Source organism: Tyto alba, unplaced genomic scaffold (assembly GCF_018691265.1).
Source record: "Tyto alba isolate M040663 unplaced genomic scaffold, T.alba_DEE_v4.0 Super-Scaffold_45, whole genome shotgun sequence".
Classification (NCBI taxonomy): Eukaryota; Metazoa; Chordata; class Aves; order Strigiformes; family Tytonidae; genus Tyto; species Tyto alba.
Window position 1 is genome coordinate 13647728 of NW_024881321.1, and position 22762 is coordinate 13670489.

At 39.1% G+C, this 22762-nt stretch overlaps 1 protein-coding gene across 7 annotated transcripts in view; it reads right to left on the bottom strand.

Moving 5' to 3' along the window:
* PCDH9 (protocadherin 9) overlaps positions 1 to 21923 on the bottom strand; it is a 694240-nt gene extending 672317 nt beyond the window's left edge. For all 7 annotated transcript variants that reach the window (XM_033004115.2, XM_033004113.2, XM_033004114.2 and 4 more), the window contains exons 1-2: positions 21358 to 21923; positions 16938 to 20107 (exon numbers count right to left, since the gene is read on the bottom strand). In XM_033004115.2, the coding sequence (XP_032860006.1) occupies positions 16938 to 19973 (3036 nt within the window). In that variant the 5' untranslated portion in view covers positions 19974 to 20107; positions 21358 to 21923. The remainder of the gene's footprint in view (positions 1 to 16937; positions 20108 to 21357) is intronic.
* Between the last annotated feature and the right edge of the window lie 839 nt (positions 21924 to 22762).

A 22762-nucleotide genomic window follows, 5' to 3' on the forward strand; every position in this document is an offset into this window, starting at 1 on the left:
AAAAAAATGCTCATTTGTTTTAGAAATAAAAAGTGCAACTCTTTTCGTTAGTACACTGCTAAAAATATGAGTCACTTCCCCAGAGAAAATGAAGCAAAATGAGAGGAAAAAAGGACACCAGAGTTTTAAGGAAGAGGTGCAAGACTCTCTCCACACCTCTAGAGGTAGCAAGCCTTTCTACACTAGCAATCTTGGTTCAAAACAGGGATGTGGTCAAAAGTGAAACTTCTTTTAATCTTTCAGCTACTCTCAACTGGGCTTTTGCCCAGCAGTCAGATTAGCATAATACACTGTCTGTGTCAAAAGAAAGGTCCATGACTTGAAACAGCAGGAGTGCTGAAGTCAGAAGAGAGTTGCTTGAAAGAACTGAATAAGGAAGTCTGAACGCTGCATTCATTTATTTTTGGTTTTATTAACAGGAAAGATGTATCCCATCATACACTTGTATTCAGTCCAAGCATCTATCACCTGACTTTGTAAATGATGTTACATTGCTTAGAGATGATTCTCACCGCCTACGCTTAAAATAAGAGGTTTCAACTCAATTGAAATGCAAAGACAAAATCCTGCATTCCTTTCCCAGCTGAGCTTTTATTTTATGTGCCAGATTAAGAAGCTTGCTCTACTTTACTGGACCAGAGTCAACACAGTTTGTCCAAGAAACTCAGAGATAAGGGGAAAACAGGTCTTAATCAGGCAAAATTCTCAATAAAACAAATGGGAATTTTGCCCAAGTATGTTCTGCAGAATTTATCATGATATTTTTTGCCCTCACTAAACCTGCAGAAGTGGACTTCTGCTTTCACACCTATATTTTTGGACAGCTACCTCTATCCAGAAGAGAGTAAAACCAAACTTCTCCCTTTCTGATGTTTGTTTTTATCAAGCTTTGATCAACTAGGAATCCCCAGAAGAAAATTCACACAGCAAATTGCAACAGCATAATCTGAATATCCAATGGGCTTGGATTAACTGTAATGCATCTCATCATTTTGCTAAACTACCTCAAAATACCACAGAACCATGGACTGGAAATGTAATTATTTTGTCCCCTGTGCTTAGAAAATAATGGCATCTATTTTATAACTGTACAAGTTCCTGTTAAGGGCACAGACAATGCTGACAACTACACTCAGAAGTATTTTATTCCTTAAAACAGTGAATGTAGACTGATTTGCATATTCAACAGTTTTCATTAGTACACACCTCATTTTTTTTTCTACAAATTTCTTGCTGTCCTGCTGTTCTTAAGATGTTAAAGTATCAAAAATACTAAAAACTGAAACTCAATTTACGTATCTTGGAAATTGCACTCTGGAAATTTTATCTTTAGACAATACATTAAAAATCCTGTCTATTTGCATAAGTAGCTCAAAAGTGGGCCATGACAGAAGGTGTCTATGTAGTATCAGAAATTATTTCAGTGTGCTTAAAACCACTCACTGTAGGTCACCCTGCAACCAAAGTAAACCAAGAAGTCAGAGCTACATATTAGGTACACAGCTATAGTAGTGCTATGCTTATAAAAGCATCAGATATGCAACTTGATGGTTAAACTGGTAATTGTGGAGAGGAACTGAGCTCCAGTTTCCCTAATTCTTGCTATTTAAAGTGAATTAATGCTTCATATTAAAAAACAGATTACTCAAGAAGCTGCAAGAAAAGGATGGGTGCCACAGGAAAGAAAAAAAGTCTTAGATATCTCTGAGTCTCCAGCAGACTGTTTCTTGTGGGAGGAAGAAATCGGGGCTATTGCACAGACATGAGACAGATTCAACTCTTGATTACAAACAAAAACATCACTGAAATAGCTGTACTTACACAAATACAAAATTAATGGATGTGAAATCAGAATTGGGCTTACATAGCCTTTCCACAGAGATTACTACATGCAGATCTAACCTCAAAAAAAAAAAAAAAAAAAAAAAAAAAAAAAAAAAAATTTAACTTGGGAGTAAATGATATTAGCATATTCTTGGACTTTTTCCATAACTATAAAATGGCATTAGTGTAAATGTGACTCAAACTTGGGATCCCTGGTCACTGTCGCAGCCAAGAGCCTAAGTATATGAAATCTCTTTGGCTCTGGTAAAGCACTAGTGCTAAATTCTGGGAAATGATAACACTGATTCATCTCAAAACAGTCTATATATAACAGCAAGACTAGGCACACATAAAATTATGCACTATCTTGCCTCAAGGTTAGCAACATATTCCTAGTAGAAGGAAAAATGTTATTTTCATTCCCTGCAATCATGTGATAAATAGCTGTAGGGCAGATTCAGCAAAATCTCGAAGGTTGTGATTTTACAATATAATGAATGTATGTCTAGCTTTTTGCCACCTGAAAAAGCCGCAAAACAAAGCAGGACTTGTCAGTATTTTGCTTATGGCAGAAATCTGACATTGTCCAGAACCCTTTATGAGACAGCTACCTTCTTAACTAGTTTGATTATAACATTGACTCCAATACTTCAACAGCTCTGCTTTCCAGCATATGGCATAATTGGAAGCAGCAGCCAGCAGGTATCATGTGAATGGGAAACGTCTCACACTGGCTAACTACTGACTGTGAACCAAATACATGGTCTTGTACATAGGTTTGTAAAGGAAAGAATAATAAAAAAGAGTATATTAAGTATATTGAAAACAAGAGAATCCCTAGATGGATGGAGCACCTGTGCAGGTTATAAAGCAAGCAAATTACCTAGAAAGTTCAGAAGCAGAACGTACAAAAAAAGAAAAAGTCTTTGAGTTTAGACCAAAAATTAAGAGATGAGACAACAGTAAAGAAACATTTTAAGAGGTATAAAATAACTGTTTATCCAGATTGTTTACCTAATATGAACAGCAAATCCTAAATGTCGTTTTAAAGGAATGGTAAGGCTTCAGTTGACAGAAATCCAAACCTATGGACAGTTTCAGGAGACACTTTAACAGAGGTGGGAGACATACACTGAGAAGTGGATTCTTAGGAGCAGGCAGACTCAAACTACAGCACAAAACTTGGAGAAGGCCACTCATGCTCAGGACTGCTCACCTTGCTTGCAAAGGAACTGGCATTTGTTCCTAATCTACTCATTTTTTTTGTCAACATGGAGTATACTGTGGATGAAATGTTTTATTCTGATCATACTTCCTATAAAATACTGTGTTTTACTGACGTAAAAATTTAATACAGGCACACCCATACCATCACCATAATGACTTGATGGCCTGTGTTAAATTAATGTTTGATTTTGATGCTTCATGGTAGTCCAGTTTGGGGGGATGACTGAGTTACAAACATTGTATGAAGCTACAATCATTGATTCAATTGTGCATAGTTTGCAAAATGGTATCACCAACACTGAAGGTATGAAAATGCATTGGAATTACACTAGATGGTAATGCAAGCCTGGCAGGAACTTTGAGTACTGCTGCTAATATCACAAGAGATATATATGAAAGTCCAACAAGGACTTTAATTCAGACCAAATTGTATGGTTTTGCCAGACAGTAGGACAGATTCACTTTGCATCAATTTAGAGGTGTAAAAGGACCTAGAATAAGTACACATGTAATTCCTATTCTCAAAGGCACCTTTAGATTGCAAGATAGTGTAACATGATTTTACACTGAAGTAAGTAATGCAGTATAAAATCCTGCTAATGATAAGGTATTGTAGTTTCACCTGCACATAGCCAGTTGAGATCAACCCCAGGTGTATTGTTCAGGGCTGACCTCGACCAGCTACATCAAGGTATGAAATACCTGCTTCTTGTCTCCACAAGAATTTTACATTTAGACAGATACCTCACAATAGCAATCTTGATGTAGAACACACTTTTTTTTTTTTCAGTGAAGATAGAGCCTTAACAAAAATGAGAAAAAGGCACATCATGTTTAAAGTGTAATGAGTGTACAGCACAGTCCAAATGTAAATGAGATCAAGTCTATCTCAGTCAATTGATCTGTGCAGAATAGCACAAAAACTAAATTTTTCCCTTTGTATTTTAAAAGATTTCTAAGAGCAGCCAAATTTACAGGAGAAAATGTCAAACAAATTGGCTTCACAGATATAAGATGTCATATGATTTTTTTGTGTTTACAAGATTGCATCTTCTGGTGCAAGAGCTAATGCACTTTGTGAAAGTTATTATGCCGTGGCTTATAAGCTTCAGCTGGATGTGGTGGCAGTTCAAATTTCATGACAGAATGCTAACTTATCTTTGCTATTGAAAAAACTAATGAGGTGGTAAATAGTTGCAGAGCGATGTTACATGCAGTGATATGCAGGTTTTGTGGGTTTCTCATTATCTCTGTAACTGTATACACGTAAAAGTAATGAAAACCCAAAACAGACAGCAAAAGCTTAAGGCTTAAAACTGGAATAGAATTGTGTTACTATTTTCTAATGGAAATACGATGAATTTAAGCAATCTCAAAAAAATCCCCTTGATATTTCAGCCAGGGTTTTCTGCTGGGTCTAAGGTCTTATGGTCAGAGCTTAGGTGAAGATCACAATTAAGCTAACATAGCAAATTTATTCTCATGCTGTTTTTATTCTAGTTGAGGCAATGGCATAATGTTAAGCATTCTTAAAGATTCTCTTTGTTATGCTTGTTGCCTATGGCTTTTAATTGAAGGTGCTATCACAGCATCCCTATCAGACTCTAAATGTCATGAGCAGTAGCAAACAGAAGCACACAGTGCAGAGGGCTCTCCTGACCCCCAACTATCTTTACTGAGGACAGCAGGAAGTAAGATATAACATTCGTCAGTAGCTAGAGGCTTCCCGAAATGAACTTCAACAATACAGAATACAAGCTAGGCTTGTATTTAGCACTAGGACATGAAAATGTTAAAAAATACCAAGTGCGAGATAGTGAATGCAGAATGTTTTTTTAATGTGGTCACCACTGATCCAAAGAATGAAAGTTCTGAAATCGGGTAGTACTTCTATAACATATTTATGACAGTTAAAAATCATAAATGGCAACAAGAAGTACTTTGTCTGGAGCTGATCTGCACTATCTATGAAGTGTCTTACTAGGCAACACATGAAACTGCTCTACTGAAAAGTGCTCAGCATGCTGCTTTAAACAAGCAGACACAAGGATCACTGACATCCTGTATATCACAGAAGCACTGCCAGCTTTCTTATTAAAAGAGTAAGTTTTCCTACAAGTCCAGACATCCACACTGAGCTTTTAACCATTTTGAAATGTAAAGACACATAAATGTTTTCATCTTTCATCCCAATCTCCCTTTCAAATTGCTGAATTCAAGAAGCACTATCCAGTTACTGAGTTGCAATCTCCATTGTTCTGCTTTGTGATTTACATTTTTTGCTGTTGTTTTCAGAATCAATTTTCTATCCTAAGCCTTGGTGAGATACTGAACCTATTACAAATTGTGAATGCATTATGCCACCTGTGAGAAAAGTATGAACTATCATACTTAAAAAAAAAAAAAAAAAAGGCAAGCAAGAAAAACATATATTAAAGAATTATTTTGTCTACTTGTCTTGTTTATGATATATACAGGATGGCTACAAAAATAGCTGGTGAAATCCATCAGGCTAGCTGGTACTACAGTATTGCACAAGACTCTAGCAGCTGTAGGTGAAGACAGATACAGAGGATTTCGGCAGAGTATGTCTATGATACAAACGTTAACTGCTCTGAAGGAAAATGATTCATACAAGACATTATGTCATATGAAACTAGTTTCACTCATCCGTAATGCACGTCAAGGATGCCTATATAATATCAATTACAAGTGAATTAGATTTGGTCAGTATTAAAAAGCAGGTGCATAACACTACAAAATCCACCATCTCTGTTCATCCTATACCTGCTTTTAGTACTTACAAGTCCACTAAACATACTTCAGATTTTGACATGCAACTTAGCACCAGATACATTTACCCCCTCAGTTGCAATTATAACCAGAAGGAACTGTGTCAGCTAATATCTCTGAAAATCTACGGTGATAAAGTTAGGCCCCAGTTTCAACTCTGCCAAAATTTCTGCCCAGTTTTGCAATCCAAGTGTAGTATGCCACCGAGCTACAGAGAGAAAATGTGTGTTACGTATTGTAGGAATGAATTTTCTTCTCAGATTTGTATTAATAATTATAATTCATTCTAATTTGATTCTTTTAAATCTATTGGAACAAGTCAAAGCAAGCATCTATCTAGTTTAGAAAGGGGTTTATATCCCATATTATGCTTCTAGTGAGATACACTTCCAAATGCTTCAAATATTTGAATCTTAATGAAACCAGCTGATTCATTTGAAGTCCTTACCTACAGCAACATGTGGGTACAACTTTGGTATGCTACAACAGATCATACACAAAATGTGCCACTTCTCTACTCTGACAGTATTAATTTGAGGGGAAATCTCAGACTTCTAATATGTTTTACAAAAGTAAGTGTGATGAGAGAATGAAAGAGGAGATCAAAGAGAAACAAGGACAGTGACAATAAAAGAAAGAGATGTATTTAAACATCAGCCAAATGACACTATTTTTCATATCATTTATAATGGAAGCTTTAAGACTAAAATACTCCACAAGCCATTAGTTTCTCGGTACTCTGTAACGGATTAGAATATTTCTTATTCAACTGCTAAAGCACAGAAGTCAGCCAAAGCCTAGATTTCAGCAAAGCTGAGTAATAGCAAAATCCAGGGACGTTCTGCAGGGATGCTACCAATAGACACATCACAGAACCACAGAAGCGCATCAGTCTCTTAAAACCCTTGAAAAGCACCTACCATTTTGACAGTTTCTTAGTCCAGAATTTGAATAATCACATTAAGAAATGAAAGTTCTGATTTGTATCGGGGAAGCAAATTAAATAAACAAAAACGTTGTGAGATTTGAATTGCCTGCTGCAGGTTCTGGACCACCCCTTTGCCTGGAGGCACTTTGAAAGCCTACACAGCTCACCCAGAAGTGGTCCTGCGCTACCCGTTAAATATTATGGCCTGCACAAGGTTTGTTGCAATGTATTAATTCTATAGCAAAAATGAAGAAAAAGAAAAGTATTTAAATCTCATTCATAAACATATTTTCATCTCATTCACACAAGATTGACATTCACACAATTCACAGCGATAGTCACAGTTTCATTGCCCACCTGGACTGTACCAGTACTCTCAAAGGATGACCATCAGAAGTCAAGACAAACAGGATTGGGGCGAACCAAAGGTGGCTTCCCTTCACTATATCCATGTTTCTTATCTGTTTCCACAGTATAGACAAGCATTGCCATTTTTAAGTCATTGCAGTTTGAGGAAGAAAAAAGGGGTTGTAAAATAAAAATAAAATGCCAATCATAGTAGCGGATCACCTATCTTGTCTCATTTTGTATTTCTGCTGATTGACAACCTGGTGCTCTTGTAGCATACAAAGGCAAAAAAAATCAGGCATTCATTTCAAACTGAAATGTTTGACAGATGTAACAGCTTTCTGAAATGAAACTGATGAAATCTCAAATAGGAAAGTCCATCTCCTGTACAGGGGAGAGATTAAATTTCAACAGGCAAGGTTTATTGTCCTTATACAGATGCAGATTTCATTTATTTTTTTATTTATCTGGCAGTTGTTAAAAATATGGGAGATGACTAGGGCTTTGCTATTGGTGCATAGTCTACCTCCTGCTGCTCTGGATGCCGCAGACTTCAATGCAATCCGTGTTTCAAGGTACTGTTGTCATAAACTGAAGGCAATTTCAAATTCTCTTACTGATAACACTAGCACTTCACTGGTGTTTTGACCTGTATTTTTGAAATGGAGAAAGTGAAACAATCTGACAAGTGACTGAAAATTCACCTTGCTATAGACACATACCTAAACCAGAAAGGTAAAAGAAGCATTTTTACACTATAAAGCGAATGGCCAGACATGACCAAGGGTAGAGATCGAAAGTCTACAACTTCCTTTTTCTCTCCTCACATTCACAGAATGAGGTATGAAGGAACATGCAGTGCTGAGGAAAGAACAGAAATACCCAGAACAGCACCAAAACAAAATAACTGGTGTTATATTGCAATGTCTTCTTAAAATAGAAAGCTGTACAAATGGCCAGATTACAACTTAATAAAAAGTCAGTAAGGGTATTTCTGTTGATTTGGGAGCCTTTGAATTTGAGACATAATCTAAAGAAGACTTTCCCAAAGGCATCTGTGCATATTATAAATTTTTGTGAGCATATACACTATTCAGGTAATACCTCAACTTAAAGAAATACCTACCCTTAATACCCTTCTCTTGAGTTCAGTGAGAAAAGTGGACTGGATCATACTCTCCACTGGATCATACTCTTCACTGGTGTGGGATGCATCTCACCCAAATGTATCCATCAGCTTTGGGAAGCAGTTTAAACCAGCATATTTTCTTTAGGGTGGAGTAAATCATGAACCCAGTGAAGCAGACTAGATTTGATGTACAATTAGAAGTTAGACAAAATTAATCCCACCATAACGTCAATAAAAGCAAAATCAGGTACTCTGTGCAGAGGTGCTACTAGCTAAGTATACTGTTGAAAATTACACAAATTTTACATTTTTGTGAATATCATTCACAGGAATTAGGCTAGATCCACAATCAGAAGTTGGGCACCTGAAGCAACCATAATGTTCAGATATATTCATGACCTGCTGCAAGGAGAGAGACTGGCATAACAACAGTATTCCCAAAACCTACCCCACTGAACAGAAAGCTACAAAAAAGGGGGGTTAAATATCACCCCCCTACAGGCTCTGCATCTTATTCTACACAGGAAGGAGGTGTTCTCTTAAATCAAAATTCATGAGTCTGCACCCTATTCTGGAGTTCCTGAACCCCCTCCTGTAAAATCAAACTTTTGTTAAAACTTTCTTCCAGAAAATACTGGTAGGATAAGATAGAGACTTACATAGACCTCAGTGGTGAATGTATTCCACCGTGCAGTTCTGTAGCCAATCCTTTACTTCTCTGAAGGAATGTGAGTGAACACTCCCTATAATAACCTGGTATATAGGTCATATAGAGAAGCATGTGTATCTTACAGATTCCTTTATATCAGAAACACAATTGCCTCCATAACCTTATGTGTTTTGAAGGAGCACAGATTATGAGACAGAAATTTGCATCTATCAGGTTCAGACATTTAAGGGATATTACTGTTAGCTACCAATCAACAAGAGGCTATAAGAATGGCAAATACCATTCACAACCAAAATGTGGTCTTCCTCTTACGTTTTTTTTTTTTGTGTTTTAAAGGCTATATGACCATATAAGGCATGGGCTAAAGTCACTCATTTGATCGAAACTATTGTACAGGTAGATATTTAACATTTTTTAACAATTAAGAAAACTCATCACAGAATTGTCTTACAAGCAACACATGAAAGCCTAGGAGGTACTAAGAATATCCTGCAAAATTACAAATAAAAGTAGTTGCATCTAGCACTTAATTTGGCTGGAAGGAATGAGAGAGAATGTACAAATATCAGTTTGAGGCTATGAAGTTTTACAAATTAGTATCAATAGCTATCCTCTTTAAGCTATCAGTCAGTGAGAATATCTGACTTTTTTGGAGGAGGGAGAGGTTGCTATTTTAAAATGTTACCTAGATCTTGTTTCTGCAAATCTGGGGGAGGAAACAAAGGAAGGAAGAAAAATCTTGACAGCTGATCCTCCACATTTTATCAAATTCAGTTCCAAATAAAATTATTTTTAATTCACTTGACTCACAATTAATTTTACATATTTTTTAGATTTTTGAAATATTATCTCAACATCATCCAATTGCTTTTATAAAGAAGTTAACATCAGGAAGAGCTGCAGATGGCATAAGTCTGCAGATTTATCCCAGTTTGGATTTAGCTTCAACTGTTTAACTATTATTCTAAGAAAGGGCTCCTTATACCCCTCTTGTAGAAAGAAGTATGCATATTCCAGAACAACTTTCAAGTAATAATATTAATATTTGTGCACAATAAAAAATCCAGTGTGGCATTTCACAAAAGAAATGGCAAAACTACATCAGTTCCTAGGAAACTACAGACACTACACACCAACAAATCCTGATAAATGCTGAATTACTCAATTTTCTGTGCAACAGAAGATGCAGGACAACCCATGCCAAGACTTTAAAACAAATCTCCCCTGCATTCACTAGCTGCAAGAGAAACAGCAAGAAGAAACAAAGAGTGGTTAATTTTGAGACGGGTACAATTTAGACACCTCAGTATGATTACAAATCAGATTTTTAACCAACTTTCTCTGTATCATCACAGATAATCCATGATACTCATAAAAACTGAAAACTAATTTGAAAATGCAGGCCAAATCTGCATTTGAAAGATTTGAAAGTCCAGATTTTTTTAGTAAGATCAATATGAATTTAGTATCAAAATTATAGTGGCCCCAATGCTTCCCTGAATCTTTAGGTCCTAGGAGTAATCTACACATGGTTTTGTATGGTTACAGCAATGTTGCTATACAAAACAATTTAATTTCTTTATTTATTTGAAGTTTCCATAATCGCACGACCAATGTAATAGTGCAGTAATACCAATTTAAGGTGTCTCCTGTCAGTAATGGCTATTTCTGTTTCCAGAGAGAGTTTATAGCTCACTAGAACACAATCCCTTACAGCAAAATTATTACAACTCTATTAGAACAGACTTTTTTGTATGATATTTTAATTATAAAGGAACAGTTAAGATGATATGTATTTTGCGTCTAGACAAACACTTAAAATCTGTTAGGTAAGATGCTACAGCTACTTATGTTGCAAATGGAAATGAAAAAAAGATGCTGCCCTCTCCCTAAACTTTAGTAAAATATGATAGCATCCATTTATTTCTTATCTACAGCCTGGGAAATCTTTTTCCAGTCAATGGAATGTTATCTCATGTAAACCAGAAATAAACTGATTAAATGCCCATATCACTCTATTGGGATAAATCGTTTTACATGCATTCCACCACAGGCTGGAAAGTCAAAGCAATAATAAAAGAAGGAGAAAGCAATATATGATTTTGTGTGTGTTTGTTTTTCCTTCAGTGAAGACACAGACATTGGAGAATGTATATGAGATGACTGTACTCAAGTAGCAACTGAGGACACTTCTGAGTATAGATTTTACAGACCACCATGATATTTTTTGGAGAAGTGATACCAAAAATTCATCTATCACCTGTAATTCCTGTCAGACATTTCAGAACATGATACGTCCATTTTGTCAGCTATGTTATGTATGTTCTATGCAATTAAATGCTAGAGTAAGAAGATACAACATCTCCTGAAATAAATGAAACTTGAACTCAGCGATTCTTCAACTGAATTTGCCTAGATGAGGATTGGTCCATTAGGTATTATGTATCTGCCCTTGTGCAGAATATGTATAGATGAGCAGTTCTACTGCAAAAGAAAGAATCCTGGAAGTGATGAAGCAATCTTACTTACAACTTGAAACCTGCAATTCAGACAGGTATACTGTGCCCACAAAGAGTTGCTGAATGTAAATGGGTCACAGTTTTCATATCTTTAACATCTGTTGTTTATACCCAAGAAAGCACATCAGGGGCAAGAAAATTAATTCCCCAATTGCTGTCAACTGAGTTAGGGAACAGCAATAAACAGCTTACTGTAAGCCTCTAGCTACAATAAAATTGCTGTCAATAAAGTCTGGCTGATATGGTTTTGCTCTGCTAGAAGAATAGATTCTTTGGAAGTGAAAATCTGAAATGGAAACTATAAAGATCCTCCCTTGTTCCTATATACAAAAGAACATTATCACAAAATTCCAATAGCATTAAACTTTCAGGATCCGGTTCTCACTCCAATGTGTGGCACAAATTTATTAACATCTGTGAAACTTTGGCTTTGCGCATTCAGGACAAATGAGACCCCAGTGTTTCTGATAAAAATTTTTTTGCATGGGAAACGTTTAAAGAGAAATGAAGCTTGCTAAGGTTTTACTGTCAGTATCTGTATATACAAAATGTTCCCTGCTCTAGTTTAGCATTTCTACTGTCACTATTGAAAATGGTATTATAGCTTAGGGTTACATTCAGATTTCCATTATAACCCCCAGTTTTCATATGCTCTTAACTTTCTGAAAAATTCTTCTTTTCAGCTGAAATTTTCCATGCTTGGTCTCAGCTCAAAGATGAATTTCCTTAGACAGTTGAGCAAAATCTGTTAACCTATTTTTCAGTTATACAAGGATAGAAAAAATACACTGTACATTTTCACATTTTCTAATATTTTAATATAGAGATATATATATATAAATATACAGAACTAGAAAACAATTTAATTTTACATGCAGACTTTTTTCCAGGTGACTAGTCCTCACCCAAGACTAATATCCATGCTAACATATAAAACAAATTAAGCATAAAAAATAAACAATGGAATTGTATTTTTTAAATACTAACTGGTAAAACAAGGCCACTAAAAATAATACTGTGCACAGAATTATGGAATGCTATGGTTACAGAATTTTAATATTTGCAGGTGACGTAGACACTGCACTGCCGTTCCAATGCAGATTTCCATCAAGTTATGCACCTTGTACTTGTCATTCTCAGCATTATCAAATTAAGAGTCATTAATGTTTTCAGCTTTTCTTTTCTCTTACATAAACCCTAAAGTTACAAATTTAAACACTCTAGAGTAAGGTAACATCAATTACATTTGCCACAGAAAGCTTAAGTGATGTGCATTGATCAGCAGGAGCCTGGCTACTCGTTCCTTGATCAGGCAAGAAGTCCATTGACTGAAAAAGGAGTAAAGCAAGCTCCGCAGAGCTTATGATATTGACTATATGATTAAACATATACCTTAGTACGGAATGCATTTAATGTGTCAGTCAAGCCCCAAATCCTTAATTTCTGCCATCAGAGCACAGAAATAAAAGGACAGTGTTAACGTATATTTAGTTTTCCTGAATCTACTAGGACTGTGCACATTTCCAAAATTTATAAATTATCATCTTGATTCAGAAAAGTGCTTAGAGTGTGCTTACAGCTGTCTTTCTTGAAGACAACACCTGAAGTCATTTGGACTTCAAGGATCTGTTTCAGTCCCACCACTTTAAATGCAAGTTAAGCACATGCCTAAATGTTATTTGATTAGGAATGAAGACTGAAGGTTTTGCTCGTAACCCATACTGACACATATTTTTAAACCTGTGTTATTTGTCACTGCTGTACTTCAGATCTGATTAAATAAAGTTGTCGTAATTTAAAACTGGGATACCCGTGGTAAATTGGTCCTAATTTCTTTTATTATTTAATCTATTGTTAATCTAATGACACTGAGTAGGAGGTTTTTGTCCGTTTATTTGCTTTTTATAAGAGGCTTTTCACATAGAAGAATACAACATGTCGTCTTCTACTGTATTTCTATGTAGCTGTTTGGTGTAGTGACTTACTAATTTGAAGTGCATTTTAAAGTTCAATCAAATACTGAAAAGAACACTGATTGAGAAGCCTGCATAGATTTCAGTATTCTTTATGAGTCATAACACTGATTTTGGAAGCTTAGCTATATAAGCTGGTGGTGTGCAACATCCTTTCCATACTCCTCATTATGCGAATTAGCATTTAGAACAATCCCAAATTCAAGTATTCAAAAATGCTCTATTCAGAGCATCCACCAGGTTTAATGCAAGATAGGCACTTGAAGAAGGCTTTGGTTCTTACACTGGGTACTTCTGAAACATCAGCCTGTGCAATTCAAAGTGACATGTGAAGACTTAACCACAGAATTTCCATTAAATTTACTGATGATTGCACAGAAATTGCCCAGCAACAAAATACTAAGAAATTCGTATTGAACAATCTATTTTTGAATTCTAAAAGCTTTCTGACTTAGGACTCAGTTCTAACAAATTTCTAGGGCCAAGCTCCTACAAACAGTAACGGGATTTTGCTTGCATTAAATCGAAGTGTGGACTTAGGTCTCAGCTCTCTATTAATATTAATGTATCTGCAAGATACATTGCATGCGTATTTACCTTGGACTGAAAGAAACTGTAAGTAAAAATGGAGGATGCTAGTATTTCTTAGATATATATTAATCCTATCTTTCTTCTTTTCCTATCTTAACATCCTTCACAACAACTTCCACACCCTTTGCAAACCACATAAAGAAAACATGCCAAATGTAAAGGTAACTTAATAAAACTTTTAACATTAGATACAGAGAAATTAATTATGTTTAAGCAAAACGATACAGTGACACAGAACTGAGTATCTCTTCCTAAAGGAATTTTTAAACGTATTTTTCAGATACTGTGGCATTAACACACACTACTAGTCAGTAAGATTTTAAAATCTGATTGCTTTGCTTAAAGGCCATACTCTATGACAAATCTGAAAAAAAGACCTATTAAAGTGTATTTCATTCCTGTGCCAATGAGTATTAGCTAAAATGCATCCTATTTCAGGATTTACAGACAGAATTAATAGGAAGGCTGCTAATGATTACTACCATTACTGGCTATAATCCTCCAGCCAAAAGTGACAAGGCTGTGTCCTGTAACACTCATCATTGGGGAGGAAAAAAAAGACACTATCTCCTTCCTCACAGAAAAAAAAAATATATATATAAACTCAGATTAGATAACTGCCTACCTAAGAAAGAGCTATGTTTTCAATTACATACAATATTACAGCTTTTTCATGAGCATTCCAAATCATGTGAGTATCTGCTGACTTCAAAAAGGATTCAGTTAAGACTTCAATGGAATTTGAATCAGGTCCATATACAGGTATAATGACTGATAGTATTATCAAACTGAAACCAGTGTATTTAATGTAACGAACACAGGTAACACTAAAAATACTGCCAGTAGTCTGTTGTTTTTTTGTTTTCCTCCCCACCCCCCCATATTCAATTTCACTGCGCAGATCTTAGACATTCTGTCAGTCAAATTATTTTTTGGATCTTAACTGCCACTAGATGCTGTGGGGGATTAAGACTGAGTTTCCTAATAGAGTCTGGAAAGCTAATTTAAACTAAATTAACAGCATATCAGAACAGAAAAGGAATGTGTGGGTTGGGGGTGTTATAGTTTGTAACTAAAACTGGGGAGAAAACTTCAGCCAAGTAACCACAGATTATGCAGAGCTATTCTAGAAATTTGTTGGGTTTTTTAAAATTTGGTTCTTTTTTTTAATTTATGCTGACAGTATGTGTACAGTGCTATGAAACAGCCTGAAGACGGCTCCAGAAGTATACCCTTCTTTAAAGTCCTTAGAAATATTAAGGTTTTGTGAGAATCTTCTGTGATGTTCCGAGTGTCTCGTTGTAAGTACCAGTTGTTTTAGAGCAGTTACTTTAGCAGAACTGCCTCAAAGTGCTTGTTTTATTCTTAGCATCTTGTTAGTGTGACACCTTACAGACACCCAAAGTCAAGACACAGTTCTGGAAACGTCACATCCATCTCAGATAAGGTTAACGCAACAGCAAGAGGATAACTTTATCGTAAACTTGGCTACTGTCAAAATCTTTTCGCAACGACAAGCCTAAATGTGTCTCACTTGATTCTCTAGGATTCATATCCCTAATAAATTCAGACAAACCACCACCCCTTGGAGGGTACCGCGCCGGCAGGAACACGGATGCGACTCCCAACACCTACGAAGCGAAGCGCTACTGAAGCTGCCTGGCAAACACGCAAACTTAACTACTGACCACTCCGGTGCAACTACCCTTAAATAAAAGGTTCCTTGGCTGGAGTACCAGCTTGATCCTTCCCTTCCCCCCCCCCCCCCCCCCCCCCTCCATTCCCCCTCCCCTCCCTCCTCCCAGCTACTGCAGGGCTGGCGCCGGGCCAGCGCACGCGACGCGGTGCCTCAGCGCCATCTACAGGCCCCGCCGGCAGGCCGGTGGCAGCGGCAACGGACAAGCACCCGGAAAATAAATTAGACAGCGCCGCATTTAAATCTTTATTAGCAAGGAATTATTAGGCCTAAGAAAGAGTAATGCTGGATTTGGTTGAAATATGAGTTTCTCAGCCTCCTAATCCCTCTTCATATGGCGTACTTCACAGTTTAAAATGAGTTATGACAGATCACTTATGCATTACCCAGATGAGAAAATATTTACAATGGGCTTTTTTTTTTTTTTTTTTTTTTTTTCACTCTGCATAATTCAGATGTATTCAGAGAACGCATTCCTTTCAAAAGTATGCTTTGGCCATTTTTTAAAATACGCAACAAACTGTCTATGAGATATGAACTTTCATCTATTACAACAAAATAATTTTTAACTCAAAACTGAGGAAGACTTCTGTATGGCTTAATTATATCCTACCAACAAACCACGTGCTTCACCGATGAAGTAGCTTGGAAATTTGGCTGTCTTTGTTAGGGACAAAAATTAACCCCTTTAGTAACACTAAGTTTGCAAGATTCCAAATCAGCTTGAACTGTAAAAGAAACTCGAGCCAACTCACTTTGAAATGTGAAACCGAATGTACATATCCCTTCAATCTTGAAACAGTCAAATTTTTGACTGAAATTTACTATATAAAGAAACAGTTTTTCTTCTTCAATAACTTTTACATTTGGACAGTCAAATACTGGGGAGAAAAAAAAAAGTCTTTTTTTAGTTTTGTTTATGCACATGTATGTGCACATGCATGGATGCTTAACAGTCCTTTAACAATCAGTATTCTTCAAAACCCAAAGTCTCAGCGGCATTTTCAAATGCATGGTTAAGCCCCAGGTAAATAATAAAGGGGCAAGTTTGGGTTTTTTTGTTTGTTTTTGCTTTGTTTTTTTGTTCCCCCCATAATGTAACTAGATTAAATTAGACTGAAAGAAAAAAAAAAAAAAAAAAAAAAACAAAACAAAATCCAAAACATAGTGGCACTTTTAATACTGGTTGATCGGGCACTTGTATGCAGTACTTATAGACCAGTAAAAGTGCTCGTTTACCTGTCTGGTGTGTAAGGGGCCCTTTGTCTTGAAGCCTCCTTGGGAACTGCACTCTGAGGCACTGAAGTGATCTGAACTAGTGGAAGAGCGTTTGGAAAGGGTGTCACAGCCACCAACAAAGGTGTTGTCCAACGGGAGTTCCTGAATCACATGGTGCTTTTTCACTGAAACTGGAGTATCAGGTTTGAGATGAAAAGCAGACTGTGGAGAGGCAGATTTGTAATGCTTCGCAAGATCAGGACTGTTAGGCTTAAAGGTTGTTGGTGGTGCTGTGCCCCAATCAAATCTTCCTATACTTTGCTCCTCCAGCTCCGCTGGAAGGCTTATTGTCCCGTTGATAGGTTCGTGAACTGCATCATCAGGTTTGGACTCCTCAATGGTGACAAAGTTCAAAAGAGAGCTCTTCGGAGATTTCCTTTTCTTCCTTTTCTTTTTCTTGTTTTGCTTGTTCTCCTGATTGGGAGACATCCACTCAGCACCTTGCTTGCTTCTCTGGGCGGCTTTGAATCTGGATGCATGTCGACAGCGAACGAGAACCGTGACAAATATCACCACTATGACAACCATGGCACCTGCCACAATGGCAATCATGATCGTGAGATAGTCCTCATTTTGGTAGGGCTGGCTACTGTCCCCTATGGTCCGGTCCAAGGGTGTTTCCATAGTCCTGCGTATCAAGTCATAAATATAAGAGGCATTTCCAGCAGTATCATTTACATACAAAAATACAAGCACAAGAGTATGAAGGGATTTGGGATAACCCAAATCACTGATGTTGACAACTAAGCGATGCAGCCCCACATCATTAGGAGTTGGTTTTTCTTCCAGAGTGATATTACCTGTCACTGGATCAATCCGAAACAAACCCTTGTTATTTCCGCTTACAATTGTGTACTTAAGCTCGGCGTTCATCCCAGTGTCTATATCCACAGCAAAGACTTCGGCTACCACCGATCCTGGAATTGCTGAGAGTGGCACTAGCTTAAAAGAAGTATTAGAAGGTGGGTAGATGACAACGGGGCTGTTATCATTAACATCCATGACGTTTATGGTTACTTTCGCTGTAGAAGAGCGAGGAGGTTGCCCTCCATCCACTGCCTTAACATCAAAGGTGTACGAGCTCTGCTGCTCTCGATCAAAAGAAACATTGGACTTTATAACTCCAGAGTACGGGTCCAGCACAAAGTTTTCATTGTCATTCAGGATGGAAAGGGTCACCGCTTTATTTTCCCCAGCATCGGCATCGGTCACTGTGATCACCCCCACTGTGCTATACTTTGGCAAGTTCTCAGATACAAAAAACTGGAAGTGATTATGAGTAAATTTGGGACTGTTGTCATTTTCATCCAAGACAGTAACAATTACAGCTGCTTGACTCTGCAAAGGAGGGGTGCCATTGTCTCTGGCTGTAACAGTGAAAATAAAACGTTCCTGCTCTTCTCTGTCAAAAACTCTGGAGGCTGTCAAAACTCCTGTCTTTCGATCCAGATCGAAAAAGGAGGCATTAGGGCCAAGCTGATAAACAATGTCTGCATTTTTCCCACTGTCTTCATCTGTGGCACTAATAGTTGTTAAGTATAGACCACGGCGGTTGTTTTCAGAAACTGACAGCTCAATTACAGGCTGGCTGAAAATCGGAGGGTTGTCATTTTCATCCTCCAGTTTAACTCTTACCAGGGCAGTCTGGTTCAAACTGGGCTTGCCAGAATCAGAAGCAACAATTTTAAAGCTGAATTCTTTGGTGCCCTCATAGTCCAACAAGGAAGAGGTCTCTAACAAATACTGGTTGTCGTAAACTGCCTTCAAGTGGAAGGGGACCTCTCTCTCAATGAAACATATCACTTTGCCGTTCACATCAGTGTCCTTATCTGAAACCGTAATTAGGGCAATCTTTGTATTGACAGGATCTTTCTCAGATAAGTACACTGTGCCATTGATGGGACTTATTATGTACCTGAGGTCTATGTTAGGAGGGTTATCGTTTACGTCAGTGACATTGATGGTAACAGTTGCCCGAGCTGGTGTAGAGCTACCATCACTAGCCAGCACTGTCACTTTATGAATGGCAGTCTCTTCTCGATCTAAGGACCTCTGAACTGTAATCAGCCCTGTGGTGTTGTTTAAAGCAAAAAATCTTTTGGTTGCAGGGGCAACTTGGGCACCAAAAATGTATCTGATTTCTGCATTGCTTCCTATATCTGCATCTGTGGCATGAAGCTGAATTACGGAAGTGCCTACAGGGGCATTCTCTGGTATATGAACCTCTACTTGACTCTCTTTAAACACTGGCCTGTTATCATTGACATCACTTACTGTGACTTGCAGGATGGCTGTGCTGGATTTCTGGGGAGTACCTCCATCCTCCACTTTGATTTTCATCACATAGGTGTCCTTTTGCTCTCTGTCCAAGTTCTGCTGCACAATCAGCTGAGGCCATTTCTCTCCTTCTGGAGTTTCTACAATATCCAGTCCAAAGACACTCTGCCCGTTTAACAACTCATAGTGCTGCACACCGTTGAAACCTGTGTCAGGATCTGTTGCTGATGGGATTGGAAAGCGACTGTTGATCAGAGTGTTTTCTGGGATGGAGATATTGATGACAGGGGATGGAAACATAGGTGCATTGTCATTAGTATCCTTTACAATTATTTTTATTTTGATCAGCCTAAAAAAGTCATTGGGGAGAATCACCACTTCAAGTTCAAAGAAACACTCATTTTCTTCTGCATAGGAAGCTCCAGCACAGAGTTTTTCTCTGTCTATTCTGTTGGATGTCGTAAAGATTTCCCCAGTGGTACTGGACACTTTGACCAGAGGGGCATCCCCTGCTTTAGACACCAGTCTGTAGACAAGGCTGGCACTGGTCCCCGTGGCAGCATTGATGTGGGAAATGTTCAGGTCCTTTGGTATGTTCCCTATGGGTACGTTTTCAGGCAGCTCCTCTCTAATAGTGTAAATAAGTTCTTGAGCTATAGCAGAATCCAGCCTTAAACAGGCAATCAAAGCGGCCAACAGGTAAAAATCCCTCAGGTCCATGATAATGTTTTTATTCTCTTTTCCCGGCTTTTAGGACTTAAAGTTTTCCACAGAGGAATGATGCGCGATTTGCAAGAGGAGGCATGCATGGACTGCAGGATGCATTACATCTCATTTCTTATTTGGAGACAGCACTGTCAACACAACCACACAGAACAGCATTATTGGTTTTTTAGGCACAACAAATCCACAATCTCCAACTACTACTTGTTTTTGCAATGCACACTTGCAGCAGTACATTTTCCTACTGTTCCCTTTTACAAGTAATCCCTCCGGACAAATGCACCAACATCCCATCAGCTGCATTTGCACAGAGCGAGAATGGAAATAACTACTTGCAGGATTAAGGGTAGCTACTGTTTCAACATGTACATTCTGAATAATTTCTTGGTACATCATGTAATCCATAACATGCATTCCCCCTCTACCCTCCTCCACCTAGTCATTTGGTGCAAGTAAAAAATCTTCCTGCACTACTTCTGGATTCTAACTGCTATGTCAGCTGCCAAATGTAATTTGTTGTTTGCTTCCACACATATTTCTTAGCTCTTGCAAACCAGATTTTTCTCTGCTCCTCGTGCCTTTCATCCCCGTCTATAGCTATGGTACTGGGAAATAACCACCCGGACATGCTGCTGCTGCAGCAGTCGTCACTGGCTACTTCACATCCCTGTTAACTGATGAGACAATAACAGGACTTACAGTTTCTTACACTCTCAGCTCAGTGTTTCCTCTCCAGATGTTGGATACTTCTCCTTCTGTTTAATAACCTTAAACTTTGTTTTTAAGCACAGACTAAATCAGGAGGCTGAAAATTCCTAATGCAACTTAGCAGCAGCCAGCATGTTTACAGATGGGGGGGCGGGGGAGGGGGGGAGAAATGTATTTTCTGACGAGAGGAGGAAAAAAGATGCAGCCTTTCCCCACTGACACTGATCTCCCTTCAGGATGTTATTAGCAGCTGCCACACATAAATACTGCAGACTAATAATGCAGGTGGGAAAAAAAAAAAAAAGAAAAAAAAAAAAAAAAGCTACAGACACACTTCTGTTTGCATGCTCTGCTAACCGCGAATTATTCGGGTTCAAGGCTGCCGGCACCTACAGTTTGGCAGAACTGGGCAGCCCCTAAGCACTAATCTTATCTGCATTAAGCTGCACGATAGCTGATGCCCGTGATTACTTCCAGCAGAGTGATGCAGGTAGGGATGCAGAGACAGCGAGTAGGTGAGCCTTTGCCACCAACATCAACTGAATCCGAAACACTGATTCTTTCCCTAGATAAATAAATATACTGCATGTAGCTTTTTTTTTGTTTTGTTTTTTTTTTTTTTTTTTTGCTTTAAATGAAACGCATCACAGTGTATGGGTAACTTTGCACTTACGTTGGTTGTCTACCTTTGACGATCTGCTGCAGCTAAGCAATGATCTGTTCCAGCAGATACAGCACAATGCATCTGGTAAACCACCAGTTTTGGAGAAATCAGCAGCAGCCAAATGCTTCCTCCTTGAGATATGTGTTGCTTCGGGGTGGCAAATTAGCAACTCCAGGGAAAAAAATCACAGTTCTGTCGTTAGTCATCCTCTCCACGTTTCATTTCTATTAAGCGGTGATCCTTCGGGTGTTTAACGTGCACGCAACAACCCAAACAAACAGCAAGCAAAAATCCGGTGCACTTCTTTAGACCGGGGATATTTTCCACTCTGCACTGCACACAATTTCCATCCCTCTCTCAGCAGAGCAGAGACAGCTACGTGAAGTCTGCAACTTCTTACTGGATATGACAAGAGTTGGTCTGGCGGAGCTTCTCTCTCTCCCTCTTTATCTCTGGGGTGATAGTTGCCCACGGAAAAAAAAAAAAAAAAAAAATCCTAATAGGTTATTGCTTTAGTGACGGGAGGAAGCGACGGCGCTTTCCCTCCTCCCTCCCAGCCTCTCTCCCTCACACATGCTCTCTCCTCTCTCTCTGAACTGAAATTCTTGATATAACTCTCAATAAGCCCAGGGGGAGGGTGTGAGCTGTGCTAAGCCCCGCCTCCCGCCTCACCGCATTGGCCGGCGCCGGCGGGGGCGGGGGCTGGCGGAGCGCGGCCCTGGCATTGGCCGGCGGGCACGTCGCTCCGCGGGCCGGCCGGGCGGCGGGGGCGGCCGGGCGGCTCCGCGCCGCGCGGAAAAGGGTTCGGCGGGGTGCGCGGAGCGGCGCGGAGGAGGGTTTTTGGGGGGGGGGGGGGGGGGGAAGGCAAGGGAGAAAAGGGAGGATCGGGCGGGCAGTGGGCGCGGAGATAGGCGCGGCGCAGGGGGGTGTCGCGGCGACCCAGCGGGCGGGAGCTCCGCGGTCGGGGGCGCAGCGCCCCGGGGTCGGGGTTGGGGCCGCCCCAGTGGGAGCGGAGCGGGAAGGATCATCGGGCTTGCGAGTAGCCCCGCGGCAAGCCGGAAAAAAAATACTTGATGTGGGTTTGGGTTAATGGTGTGGTGGTGCCTTTTTTTTTTTTTTTTTTTTTTGTTTGTTTGGGTTTTTTTTTTTGTTTTTTTTGGGTTTTGTTTTGTTTTTTTTTTTTTTTGGGGGGGGGGATTTGGGTTTTTTTTCGCCTTTTTTTTTTTTTGGTTGGGGTGCCTCAGAGCGCGCTCTCGGCCCTGCTTGCGCGGGGGAGCGGGAGGCGGCGCCGGCCGCGGCGCGGCTGCGGTTCAGGCGCCGAAGGCTGGTGGCCGCGCAGCCTCCGCGGCCTGCCGCGGGGTCGGCCAACCGGCGCTGCGCAGCGCCGGAGGAAGCACCCTGACCCGGCCCTCCT